A 14,562-nucleotide genomic window follows, 5' to 3' on the forward strand; every position below is an offset into this window, starting at 1 on the left:
CAGCTGTACAACTGCTGACAAATTGACATTTCTGCATGCGCCTGCCCCACGAAACGGGACCCGATGGCTGGGTGTCTGTGCTGTGGGCGCTCGCTCTTCCCGAGCGGCGCTCATCCGCCAAGTGAGAGGCTTTGCTCCGTTTTCTATCATTTCATCACAGTTTGAGCTGAAACTGGGCCAAATGATGAACTAATTGGCTTCCTCCTTAATTATGGAATCTGTCATTATCCTCTCAAAATCAGTGTTACTTTCTCATTACTTCTACTCTTAACTCTAAGGTAGAGAATTCAAAATAGCTGGTTCTTACAGATTTCTGTGTCTTTAATTGCAGTTTCTGTCATTGCTAGATTTTGTCTGATTACTTTCTTGCAAGCAGTTTTTTAAAAGCTGTACACCATCCTGCAGGTTAGGCAGAGTGCCAGCTGAAGACAGAGAATACCAGGGTATTTCAGCTTCCCCTGTCATCTCTGTTACAGAATATTGTAGAATCTGAATTGGAAAACTGTATGAAATAATACAGGTTTGGGTATCAGCGATTGACATGAAACTTCTTGTCTTTACAAATAAAGCTTAAGATCTCTTTAACTGTTGTTCAGTCAGCTTGATGCATGCAAAATCGAAATTTTTTTCATTTATTTCCAGAATTATTTATGGAGACATCCACTTCACTAATTGAAATCCAATCAGTTTTTAACACAAGTTTCAGAACAGTATTGTTCACAACATTTACTTTTGGCTATTTTAGAAATCTTGTTTGGGTGTGAATTGCGGGGCTAGCGGATACACATTAAACAGGCGTGTAGGAGCGGTGGTGCAGACCAGAAGGAGCAAGAGCTGGGGGGGAGTGACCAGCAGAGAAGACCTTCAGGATTTGTACATTTTGTGTGTAAAATAAATTTTATGAATTATCCTTCTCATTTCTGTCATAGGTCTGTATGCCTCTTTTATTCTTTTTTTTTTTTTCCAACTTTTGTTTTGCAGGCTTCCTGAAGGCATTTGTAGTGTGGGATTCCCACAACTGCTCTTGTCTCTTAAATTCGAGTTGCAAGAAGCAAGTTTGTCCTGGTTGCACTCAGTGGTCTCCCACTGATGTGTTACAACCTCTCTTAGAGGAAATGTGTAATATAGTTAAAAGCAATCTTTTCAAAACTATGTACATGAGTTTAAGGCTTAAATTTTGAACCCAGTTAAAAACTACAAAGTGTACGGGGCTTATCCCCTGATGCCCCTGGAGCAACGTTACATTATTTTTGCATAGGAAACGAAGATGCATTTTTCAAGGCTCGTAGAGAGCAAGAAACGAGCATGGTAGACCTCAAAGACCGTGCTGATTTACTTGTTGAATTTTTGTAAAGATTTAAGTGTAAAAATGACAGGCAATTTTATGAGTGGTTTTTAATTGAACATTTAGGTGCACACAGTGCCTGGAACAGTATGAGCATGCTGAGTGTGCTGTGGCTGGTAAACCACACAGTAAATAATAATCAAATAATGCAAAATAAAGAGGAGAAGCCAACTAAGATGTAGTAAACAAATAAAAATTGAGTAATAACTGTAATTTCCAATACCTTAACCATGCATGGTTGGCAAATAAGGAAAAAATGCATTGGAAAGCAAAGGCTTCGATCTCTGAGGAAGCCCAGGAGAGACATATTACTTCCATTTATAACAGAAAATCAACTGAAAACTTGTAATTGACAGAAAGGGAGTGAGTTTATGTCCCTTGAGGTGCCCTAGGATCAGCAACAGGCAAATGGTGTAAACACAATAAATCACAGAACAAGTTGTTTAATACGATTTTTTTGGAAAATAAGAATACAATTTTGTAAAGTACAATAAATATAAAATGAGATATTGGCTGTGAGGCACTGGTAAAGAAACACCCTGCTCCCTTTTTTAAGAGAGTCGATGAAAATATATGTTGAATGGGAAATTAGGTTTCCAGGCGTGCTTATTCATAGGCTGTTGAAGGATCCAATTAAACTGGAATACACTTTGCGTGGCTTTTATAATCATAATGACTGATTTCAATGAGTTTACTCTTGACTTAACCCAATATAATGGGAACGAAATCAAGCTGCTTATTTTCCTGCCACATATCCAGATCTGTCTGTCCCTTTTGAATGTTTTGAATAATGTCTTTTTTCTTTTTATTTTCTTTTTTTTTTTTTTTTTTTAGAAAAAAATGAAAGAAAATTTTGAAGTAAGGGAAACAAGTAGCTCAATAAATATCAGAACTAATAAAGTCTGGCCTCCTGCCTTTTGTGTCTTGTGGATGTCTGAGTTTGATGTAGAGCTAAAACTGTAAACTTTTTTCTTCTTACACCTCCTAAATTGAGACCTAATTTGGTCTACAGCCTCTTGCTTAGCCTTGTGATCACATGCTCTTCATCCAGCTGCTCCATAGAAATGAAATGACCCTTTTTTTTTTTCTGGTCTTTCTCATTTAGCAAGACCATACAGTCTGCTCTGAGAGTTCGTAGACCCTGTCCAACTCATCAGATGTACTCTTTCTTTTTTACCTGTTTAGAAATTATTTATTATTTTATTTTTTTCTGTTTGAAGTGGCTGACAGATATTGGATAGTGCCAGACCACAGCCAGAATGGTGCACAGATGCCGCTTCCCTGCTGCGCGGTGCTTGCTGAACGAGCCCTCTCGCTTCAGCAGCAAACCATTGACACCTATGTCTTGGTGTTGGTGTTGTAAGATAGGAGGATGGCTGTACACGTTATTTTTTAATTGGCCATGTGAATATTCTTTGGCTTGTGCGTGAGACTCTTGTGGCACATCTCGGAAGTCTTACTGAAGCCAACCAAGCTAGATCACAGGTTTTACTTCCCACTGCACTAACTACCCCATCTTTTCTTGGCGAATCCTTGTTGACCTTTCTGGTCATAAATTAGTTACGCCTCTGCTGTTACGTAGGAAGGAGCTTCTAGCAGAAGCCGTTGTTTCAGCTGAGGAGACGTGCTGCAGGTCCAGAAGGGTAGATGGCTGGTTTTAACCATAAATATTTCCAGATATGCCAAAAGTTTAACTCCTGAGAAAAGCCCTGAGACTGTGAATTGTTCGTACCCACCGCTCCTGCAAAATTATGTTAATGGAAGGAGTTTAAATATTGGTAGAAAAAAATTAAATACAGTTGTGATAAGCCATTTCATTTGATGCCCTTTTTGCATTTGCTAGTCCATAAATATATTAATTATTTTATTTATTGAATGCTTTTTCATCTGTACAATCTTACCTTGTATTAAATTGTCTCATTGGCTTAACGCTTTCCTGGGTATATATTTGTACTCAACGATGAGGGTTATAAAAATGCCTGCTCTCCATTTCATGATTTCATCCAAATCCATGTGCTTTCAAATTAAACCTGTGCAAAAAAAGGATGATCTCCATTCTGTAGGGGCAGTGTGAATGCTACAAGATATTTTAACATGAAGGCAGGTCAATCAAGCTGTAATCGTCTCTAATTAGCGCTTGTAGAAGCTGTAATCTTTTTATAAATTTTCAGCTGGGTGGCATTTGGATGAAAAATACTTCTTGCCTGGAAAACCATTAAAAATTAATTTCCTTTGATTCTGTAGTAATGAATGAGACAAGCACATGGCTTCACACAGGAAGGGACTTTTGCCAATTAAAATCGGACACACAGAGCTCCAAGTGGTGTTCAGAAAAAAACAAACTCTAATGCAGTTTTTGCCAGATCTCTTCATTTATCTGTTGAAGTGTGGTTTTACTTTCAAATGACCTGAATGAATGGTAGCGAGGGCTACTTTGCCATATCATACAGAGATTTTTGTAATGGAATTTCTATGGATTTTTATATGAAAAGATAGTTTTGCTGTGTGGTAAGCCGTACTGGGAATTCGTGCTTCTTTTGACGTTCCTCTCACTTGCATGCTCCTGTGCGGCTTCTACCTGCTAAGTATCTAGCTGAGTTGTTAAGTAGCTGCTGAATGAATAATGTTTGCATTTTAGCAAAGTTTGGTCTCGTTTTTGCTGTCTGCTCCTATTTCTGTGCATAATAAGTCTTTTAAAAAAAAGTAGATAAAATATTATCCCTGCATAAAACACTTTGAATTCCTTTCAACTTTTTCTTTTGACAGAGGAGATATGGCTTTGGTGAAAAAAAGGTTTGTTTTGCCTTTGTTGGTTTTGCTAGTTTTTGGTGCTTTTTGAAATTTATTTTTCTCAGTCATTGGCTCCCTGGTCCTGTTTGTTACATAGTACAGTGTTGTATATAATACAATATTGTAAAATATGGTAATAAACTGATTTTTAAAGAGAAAATGTGAAAAAACCTACTAAGCATCTTTACTACTTTTTTATTACCAACTAGAATTGTCATTTGCTTGGATCTTCAATGAATATCCATCGTATGTACAAGAGGACAGTCGGCGATTTGTGTCTCAAGAGACCGGTCACCTCTACATCGCCAAAGTCGAGCCGTCGGACGTGGGAAACTACACCTGCGTTGTAACCAGCACTGTGACCAACAGCCAAGTTCTGGGGTCGCCAACTCCTCTAGTGCTGCGCACGGATGGTACGCGCTCCCTGCTGCACCGTCGATAAATCCCGCATCTAGTCGTCAGTGAACGTTTTTGTCTTTTACAGTGTAACCTTTTACACATTCTCAGAATATTGATTGCTTTGTAAGAAGATAAGCTATTTTGTGTTGCATGCTCCTCTTCCTCTCTTGAGTCTGACAGTGATTTCACTGGCAGGTTCCTCTGCTTCTCCTTATAAATGGAGTGCGAGAGAAATAAACTGGATTTTGAATTCAATGTGTAATGCTGAAGAGAGAGGAAAGGCTTTAAAAATAAAAAATTACCTTTTTCAATTGTCTCATACAGGTGTGATGGGAGAATACGAACCCAAAATAGAAGTTCAGTTTCCTGAAACGCTTCCTGCAGCTAAAGGCTCAACTGTGAAGCTGGAATGCTTTGCGCTGGGGAAGTAAGTGTTCGACTTCACCCATACTGGGTGTTGAAGGGCTCATCTGCACAAGAGATGTGGAGTTCTGGCAGGCGTTTGGCGGTTGTTTTCTAAAGACGCTATTTTTATCATCACAGTTACTGCCTTGGAATAAGAAGGCAAGGAGCCTTGGAGTATTTTTTTATTTTGTTTAGAATGAAAATTTATATGTTGGCAACACAGGGGTTTACATTTCAAATTATCTTGAATAAGATCAGTGCAGTTTTGTGTATATCCTTTGGCCTAGCTCTCCTTTCTCTGCGCAGAAGGAACTGTTGTTGAAGTCAGCGAGAATTTTGTCTGAATTTTACTGTTAAATGTGCTTGATGCTTTCATAATATTGTTCTTCCTTTATAGCCAAAATAGAGATTAAAATGCATTCCTCTTCTGAATGATATTTCACACACAATTGATATATTTTCTCCTTCACAAGTGATCTGAGAATGCATTTATGTTTCTGTAAATGTATTTACTTACCACTTTGCGGTTTATTTGCAGGCAGCTTTGTCAGGTGTTCATAATTTTAAGCTTGAGATTGATAACTTAATCGCATGCTATTGCTTTGGGGAGGTGAGGGAAAGTTTTAAAATCAGCGAATGGATGCCTGTTGTAGGATGGGAATTTCAAAAGAATCGTCTTCATTCTCCTCCCCTGGAAGTCACTGGTGGTTCTCACCCCTCTTTGAGGGAGGCCAGTGCCCATATACAAGGAGTTTTACAGTTGTTGGGTGTTCACACGGATATTAATGAAAAATTTGGTACGGCAGATAACAGCGTGGGAAACAGAACGGTATGTGCAAATGAGTTGCCATAGTGTCTGACCATCTGTCGAATACAATAGGAATACTACTTTTGACACAAGCTTTTAGTCACTTCTGAGTTTAGTTTAAGGATCTAATTTTGACTATGAAATACTTGAAGCAAAGCGGTTTAAACTCCCATTATTTTCTCTTTAGCCCTGTGCCTCAGATTAACTGGAGAAGAACTGATGGTCTGCCATTTCCAAGTAAAATAAAGCTGAGGAAATCTAATGGCATGATTGAAATACCGAATTTCCAGCAGGAGGATGCAGGATTATATGAATGTATTACTGAAAACTCAAGAGGAAAAAACATTGCAAGAGGACGTCTGACTTACTATGGTAGGGAACTTCCTTTCTCCCTCTCTCCCACCCTTCTTTACACATGAAATATAAACTCCTCTAGGGTACTTTGGCATTTTAACAGCTTCTGCAATACCATCAAGCATTTATGCTTAAAAATCCATGGCATCTTAACTACTCGCAGAGAATGAGAACTTCTGCACCGGGTTTCTGCATAACATTTCTAATCAACACCCAGGCTCAGAAGGGTTGCCACGAGTACTGCAGGAAGTGCATGTACTTATTTTTGTTTGATGGAAAGACTTTTTTTAAACACTTCTTATTGATCTGTTGGTAAAACCTTAGATTTTCCGTTCATTGGGTTTATTTGGGGGATCGTTAGGCCTCACGTTTACAGGAAATACACGTTTTATCTTGCTTTAGGAAAAGGTTAGTGATGGATACCGTCAATCCTTTGCTTTCAAAATGGCCAATTTTATTTTAAAATGAGTAAATAAATGAAAGGGTATAATCCACCGTAGGAAATGAAATAATATGAAATTTAGTAGCTAGAAAAAGGAGAGTCTCCTGTGCATTTAAGGCTATAGAGTAAAATGAGTATCAGCAAAGCACATTGGTGGTGTTTTAAAGCTAGAGTGATTTGCAACAAAGTGGTAATGGCCAATTTTTGTTAAAGCCACATCTCAGCAAATATAATTTTATTTAGGTAAATGGCAATTTAAAGAGCGTTTCAGAGTGTGCTTTGGAATGTTTTCCTCATGTAGTAATACTAGAGCAAAGGGATGCTTTTTTAAGTTGTATAAAAAATCATAGAGCATAGCTCCTCTGCAACCTCAAGCAAATACTCTTTACGGCTTCTGTATGGGAAGCTGCTGTTTGCCAAGGCACACAGAGCGCTGCAATGTAGATTTTAGCCAGTTAAGATCTTAGCTTAAGGTACAACAGATTTTGTAAGGAGGAAGGAAGAGAGACTTCTACCCCCGCCAGCTTCCAAATTAATAGTTACAGTGAATCAATGCCCCATCAGTTCAAGATTAGGTTGGACGGGGGACTTTGAGCAGCCTGAATTTTCCGTATACTAGTTATGACTCTTTGAGAAATGCTGTGAATAACATAGGGCAAAAGATCTAAGATGCTTCATCTGCCAGTGTCATCTGTCATTCTGATCTTGGCACTATGCATTTGGTTTCATAACATGACTTCTATTAGCTGCTTGAAAAGTTTCAAACAGGTGGTGGTTTGTATATCAGTTTGGCTCACCGTTCCTACTCCAGTTTTAAATCAGGGCACTTGTAAGACACGTCAGTGTAAGCTACATGCAAAATAGAGTAGATTTGTTTGTTAGTCCTTGTGGTGTCATTACGACAGTGGGCAATCTTGAGATAACTTGACCTTCTTCCCAAGTTTTGTTTCGCTCATTAGAGGACACAGAGCTGAAATAAGGGATGCTGTGGATCAATAAAAGCAAGCGAGTTGCGGTTTGGTGACTAGTAAATTAGCATGAACATTTTCATTACAAATCCAGAAAGGGATTTGAACTCTCAAATAAAGTTCATATTCCAACATAAATGTCTGCCCATATTGGATTCCTCCCTAATATGGGTGTTTATCCTAAAAAGATTAATGAGACCTTTAATGGCATTAATGGCACTCCAACTGTTTCATTTCATTTGTTCTGCTTAATGAAACCCATTCTGCAGAATTAAGTAGATTTAAGTAATCTTTCTTATTCTGTTACTTGCCTTACTGTTGCAGATAGAATGCCAAGAAGTCGTATTCAGGATAGGATCATTTTAACACTTTTTGATAATTTGGTGGATTTTAATTCAGTTTGTAGATTCAGAATGTTCTATAACTGAAGATAATATCTTCTGATGGCTTGCCACTGTGCCTGAGACTAAAGCTCAGAAATCTGTCTGGTAAAGAAATCTAACCATATGCCGCTTAGTCTTCCAATAAAAGATCAATATTTAAGGAAATTGGTCTAAAAGCAGATGAGGATTTGGGGGAAACTAATGCAATGTACTGAAAACTTAGAGTAAAAAATATCCATCTGCCAGAAAGTACCAGCTCTGGCAGAGGTGACACAAATCTGTGTGGCAATGTTGGTGGATGTTGGCTGCTGTTAAAGCACTTTATTGGTAGGAGCGCAAGAGGTGTCTGCTACTCGTATACAGAAAAATGTAAGCATTACAAATGGACAAATGCTTTTGTATTTCAACAGTGACAACATTTATTTTCCTCTCCTCAGCAGAACAAAGCAAGTTTCTGGCTTACCCAAAAACGAGTACAAGAAGAATTGAGGTTAACATTTTCCAAGCTGTCCTGGTGAAATAATACAAAAAATGAATCTTCGGGGTAGGGGGGGGAATTGATAAATAATTTTCCATTTGACTGAAAAAAAAGAATTTTCCTTTCTTTGCAGATTTTGAAGATTGTTTGTAAATGAAACATAAAGCTAGTCCTAAACAAGAACTTGAAACGTTTCTTTGCTCTGCTGTGAAACAAAACACTTGTATGCTCCCGATTTGTTTTACGAGCTGAAACTGTAAAACTTGCATAAATTGTTCAATTAAAAAAAAAAAATCACTTTTGTTTTCTGTGCTATCCTGCCTCTTCTTCCACTAATGAATTATGGTCTTGAAAGCACAGAGCATTTGAACAGAGGCTCAGCTTTAATCATGTCCATAGTCATTTTCTCAAGAATGCTTATAAATATGTTTGGTTTAGAAATTCTATGCACATCTGTAACTCTCTTCATGAAAAATAAAATGGGTCTGTTTTTTTCATTTATTGTGGGTTTTAAATATAAGCCATAGTTGAAGTCAGTAATTGAAATAGATAGTCTAAAACAGATATTCTGGGTTCTTTCATAACGTTACTAACAGAGTATTAATCTTCCTTTCTTCTCGTAAAAGATTTATCAAGAAAAACCCAACATCAAATGTTCAGTTTATTGTGATTTGTACAGTTCCAACGTTTGTTTAATGCCAGTTTTCTCCTCGGGGAAGTTCAGAAGGTGCTAAAAATAGGACAAGATTATCTAACTTTGATTTAGTATAAAAGCTGACTGTATAAATAATTTGCTTTCACGTTGTTAGTTTATTCGTTTGTCATCGCTGTTAGCCCTTTCCATAGAGATAATAGAAGAAGAAAGAATCTATGGAGACTGTTCATGGTATAGAAAAATGAGAAGAAATGAAACAATTACATTTCTGTATTTTAAGATGCAATTAAACCTGTAACATGGTAGAGGTATGTGAAGAAATTAATTTAAAGTATAATTGACGAATATATATTCTTAATTAGCACATGCTGATTGAACGGAACTCGTGCTTGAGAGTACCAAGGTAAAGTGTTTAACGGGGAGAAAAAATTCTGCTGCTGCTCTCCTTTTGCTCTGCAGTGGTGGCCTGTGATAGCAAAGGTGAGCCCCTCAGTAATACACAAACTCTGCATAATTTTTTAGTATATCAAAAAAGACTTGTTTATTTTGTTAATTATTTTGGTAATAATGTACCACTAAACTTATATTGAAACTACATTATTCGCGTATGTGGAAAAGCCTCACTGTTTAAAGCTTTTGTCTGATAGCCAGACGCTGTCTGGTTCATGAAGATGTCTTCAAAATATTAACTACAAAACTAATGACTAAATAATATCAAGAAGTTGCTGAGTTTGAGCAACCTAGAGTTTAATTGTCGATGCAGTTTAATAATTTAATTGCCTTGCTACAGAGATAAATCGTTCATCTTTTTTACATGCTAAAACTCTCCCCAGTGATATAGCAATTACCTGTTGCTTTTATTTTTCAATGGAAGTCAAATAACGGACATGTTCAGGGATGTGTTAGATGCTTCTCTAGGCCCAGTTTGTTTTATCAAAAAAAGTTATTCGTGCTTAAAGTCACTTGGAGTTTTGAGATAAAATAAGGTTCATCACTTCGGTAGGTATCAGTATGAGTGTCATAGCCTGACTTTCAGATCTACTACCTAGAAAAACAAAGATTACTTTTTCTGGTTGTTTTTTTTGTTTCACCAGTATGCTTCATAGCTGCTTTCTCTTGAACTATGGAAAGTTCCTTTTGACGTTGATTTATTTCCCAACTGCTGAGCTCTCCAAAGATATTTTCAAAGGAGATTTCCAGCCCAGCTTTCAGGCTGTGTATTTCAAAGTAATGGTATGTGTATAAGCAGACTGTGTCTTCTGTGCAAGCCCCAATTAGGGACTGTTCTGGAAGAGCTTCCCATCGTCTTCTGCCTCCAAGCAGAGGCATGGCAGACCTCGCTACTCTCTGGGAGAGCGCAGTGTCTCGACAAAACCCGTGGGCCTGAAGCTCTGCCTTTCCTTCATGCCATTCCTGTGGCTTACAGAATTAGAAGATTTCTACTGAAGTCTCCTAGTCTGAAGGAAATTCAATATCAAAATACGTGTTGACATGCGTCGTGCATGGTACCCCACAAATTATTTACAAATTAGATTTCAGCACAACTTCTGAAAAGTATCAACTTCATCAGCCATTGCTTCCAAGAGCTTCGTTGCAGTCACTCATTGCAGTTGGTCTTCATTCTCGTCAAACCCCAGAACAGTCATTGCAAAGGGTTTCTTAAAAATCTAGAAAAATGGTTCTTGCTTTCCTTATGCCTGCAGAGATGCTGTATAGTGTAATGAAGCAGCAGTTATTTTCTTCAGGAAGACATGCCTGGACTAATTAGGTGGAAGAAAAGGGTGATCATAGCCACCGAAAAAAAGATGACCGAGTCTTCTCACTGGCATCAATTTTATGAAGTTACACACTTGTATCACTTCTTGCCTGTGGGACCGTGAGTATTGCAAGGAATATTTTAAGCAAAAACAACTGAAGCAAAATAGAGTCTGATGCTTTTCCAAGTGACTAACCATGAGGCTGATGGCTAACCTTCTTTAGAAAATCAGTTACCTACAAGTATCTTGTCCTAGGGGAACTTTATATGAATGTTTCATGAAGATTGCACAGCAAGTTCCTAAGAATTTTTAGTATTACCGCACAATACAGATTCCTGTCACAGTCTCAAACCTTGCACTACAAACTGCATTAAAATTAACTTCCAAGCTCTCAACTTACAGGACATCATATTTTTTTTTTCATTTGAAGAGAAGTGTGTTGCCTGTTTGTCTGTTCCTTGCTTAAGGAGGAAGGAGTGGTGTCTCCTCAGGAAGATCTAAGTTACGCACCAAGCCAATGCAGTAGCTCCATGAGAGAATGAGGCTTTGTTACCAAGTCATTAGTTTTCCTTCAGGAGCACAGATGTGATGGTGGTAGAGGAACCAGATGTTCTAAACTGGTATAATTTGTCTAACCTTGACTAGACCTCAAGAGGAATAAAGCCGTACGTACAGAATCATTTAGGTACAGTTAGGCAGAGCTCAGGAATAAGGGCAGTGCTGGGCTTGGAAAGTCACGCTTATGTTTTGAGAGGGTGTGTGGATCTACTGCTACGTGACCTTCTGTCTGCACTTTTCTCAGCGGCTGCAACGTGGACCATCTTTACCTTGGCCAAGGTTCAGAGTATTCAGTGGAGTATTCCCAGCTGGAATTGCCCCTGTTTAGCGGCCTTTTCAGTTTTGAACTGGTTAGTTGAATTGTTCTTTTTCAAAGAGTTTCTAAGACTTTTACGGCCTTTTTTTAAAGACTTTGAGATGTGGCAGATTGAAAGGGGTATTTTTCTTTCTGCTGAATTCCTTCATCAGTATTTTGAAGAGAAAAAGCCTTCCTCAAGACAATCACCAAAATCTACATCAACACTCTCTTTCAAATGATCAAGGACCATAAATTTCTCGTATTTTGGCTTAGGAAGCTCTGTTCTGTTCATTTCTGTTTTAAGGGGTTGTATTGCTCTCATGCATTCCAAAAAGACCCTGTTTATCATATCTACCGTGAAGACTTGGGAAACCCTCCTGTGGACACTGTCTGGCATGAGGAGTCCCAAAATGAAGATTTATGGCGTAGACAATGTTTTTCTTATTAATGGAATTGAATCCAAGATCTTGAACTTGAAAATAGACTGTATTTGACCTACTTTCAAGTGGAGATAGGCAGCAGATGTGAAATATTACACATGTATGGCTCCGTGAATAATTGAAGCACTGTTGCTTGTTGCATAAATATTTCGGTATGGAAAGTGCAGGAAGCACGCTGACATGGAGTCCTGAGCTTTCATCCCCTTGACGCGTGGGGCAAAGATGCCAGACGACAATGTGAGGTAAAGCAATGGCTCTTGCTTGAACTCCAGTGTTGTAACATTAATTTTCAAGATTTAACCAAAATTAGTATCAGTAAGGTGGTACATTTGCCTGACACAAAGATCAGATTATCCTGTCTTTTAGAGCTGACCTTGATAAAGAGAGTGTGAAAAATATATCATCCCCAAATCAGTGAAAGGCATTAATCCTCATGGGGTATAAGGGATGTGCAAAAGAAGAGAAATAACAAAGGTTTCACTGCCGGCAAATGCTGGTTGAATTCCAAAACCTGCTAAGTTAATATCTTGATGAATGCGTTTTAGTAAGTTCTTCTGTGAGAAGTTAATCCTAATACGTATATCATAAATAGTATTAATGCTTGTTTGCATAAAATTATGGTACCATACATGATCATGTTGAGATCTTCTTGCTGTATTGTAGGATATATGATAGAAAGAAAATTTGTATGCTAGAAAAGAATGAACCTTTTAAAATAAAATTAGTACCAACCCTCATCCAAACAATGGTGTGCTGGTCTTGTGCCTATGGCGATGGAAGGGGTTCAGCTCTCGGCTGTGCTGCAGGCTTCCCTCGTGGCCATAGGTGTGTCATTACTTTCCCTGGTCTGAATTAATTGCTGGTGTAACTCCATTGTAGTAGGAAGTTCAATGGGAATTAATCTGACCTTCTGTGCTTCCAAAACTCATCTATTAAATAATAATATTTTCTTCTGTCACTAGGGACTTTTCCCCCCCCCCCCCAGTTGTTTTGGTATGAGAGTGTTAGCAGTTTTAGAAATTATCAGTTTAGGAAAATCTTTAAGATAATCACATTGACTCCAGAAAATTCTTTTGTCCTTAGCTATATACCTGCAACCAAGTTTCGTCCTACTTTTAATCTTTTTTCTCCATATGCAATGTCCAGAATTTTTTTTTCCTTGGAGAAGTAGCATATATTGAGCTTATAAACTTTCTAGCATATTGAACAAATTCAAAGCAAATTCACACAAATTAGCTATAAAACAATGGTCATGCTGTTGTGTAAAATAGCACAAAAGGAATAAACTACTGTTGTCTTTCATGCAGTGATGTTTATTTGCCAAGTGAGCTTTTTTTACCTTATGAGAGCTGTGATACATGTTTTAAACTCTATGGTGTTAATTCTATTTTAGGTAATTCTAAATGATGTATGGTGTTAAGACATCAAAATTTTGTCTAAAAATTAGTGATTTTTATGGACTTTCTTAAGGCCATATTCTGGTTTGCATCACCCAAATGCTGTGCTAATATTAATGCTTTCAAAAACAGACTCAGACGTCCATGTATTTATCCAGTTAAGTACTGACTAGCATTAGAAAACAATTGAAATGGTATTTACAATAAAGGCTGGCATATCATTACAGTTTTTTTAGGACTTAAAGGATTCTCTTCAGTATTAATTTGATGATTTAGCTACATCAATTATGTAATTCCAGTATCACCACTAATTTCTTTATCATACATTTACCTCAATTTCAATTTTGTGTTGTTTAATCAGTGATTTTAATATTCGTTTCACTAGTTCAGCTTTAGTGATCTGTAATCTCAATTTTCTTTTGGTTTACTGCTTGTAATAAAAATGTGTAAAAGGAAGAGTGAGTAATTTCTTTCATTAGGTGACTTGAAGCAGAACCAGTGAGAATGTCTGGTGATTCAAACCAGTCCATGCAGAAAACTGATGAGCGCTGTGCAAATTAACCCTTTCTCATATGGAAAAGCAACTTATTAGAGCCTTCGTTGCTGATGTCTATTTCATCTACAGCAAAACCTCACTGGATCCAGACAATAAAAGATACTGAAGTTGCTGTGGAGGACACGCTATACTGGGATTGCAGAGCAAGTGGGAAGCCCAAACCATCGTATAGGTGGCTGAAGAATGGAGACCAACTGTCAGTAGAGGTAACATTCTGTTTTGAAAAATATGATGCCATGTAAAATTACTGGTACACCTGTGACAGTTTGAAGAAGTCCACGTAATTAGTCATGAGAAATACTTGATAACTGTTTTTCATGTGTTTGTCAAGAGCATCCAGATGGAAACTTCAGAAGCTGCAGTACCAGAAACACAAAGACCAATTATGTTGTACAAGAGTATCCCAGCTAAACAGAGATCTAAAAGCAATAATACAACTATGCGACTAAGTATATAAGGAAAGATGAGAAGGATGCTAATTAACGTTATACATTAACAACCATAAATGAGGGATAGAGAACTTAAAGTG

The 14,562-nt window shown here is 37.6% G+C and overlaps 1 protein-coding gene across 1 annotated transcript in view; it reads left to right on the forward strand.

The window, feature by feature from the left end:
* CNTN3 (contactin 3) overlaps positions 1–14,562 on the forward strand; it is a 106,218-nt gene that overhangs the window by 59,280 nt on the left and 32,376 nt on the right. Inside the window, exons 4-7 of the mRNA XM_075432632.1 lie at positions 4,345–4,548; positions 4,859–4,961; positions 5,935–6,119; positions 14,103–14,239. Coding sequence (XP_075288747.1) covers positions 4,345–4,548; positions 4,859–4,961; positions 5,935–6,119; positions 14,103–14,239 — 629 coding nt within the window. The remainder of the gene's footprint in view (positions 1–4,344; positions 4,549–4,858; positions 4,962–5,934; positions 6,120–14,102; positions 14,240–14,562) is intronic.

This window comes from Opisthocomus hoazin, chromosome 11, assembly GCF_030867145.1.
Source record: "Opisthocomus hoazin isolate bOpiHoa1 chromosome 11, bOpiHoa1.hap1, whole genome shotgun sequence".
Taxonomy (NCBI): Eukaryota; Metazoa; Chordata; class Aves; order Opisthocomiformes; family Opisthocomidae; genus Opisthocomus; species Opisthocomus hoazin.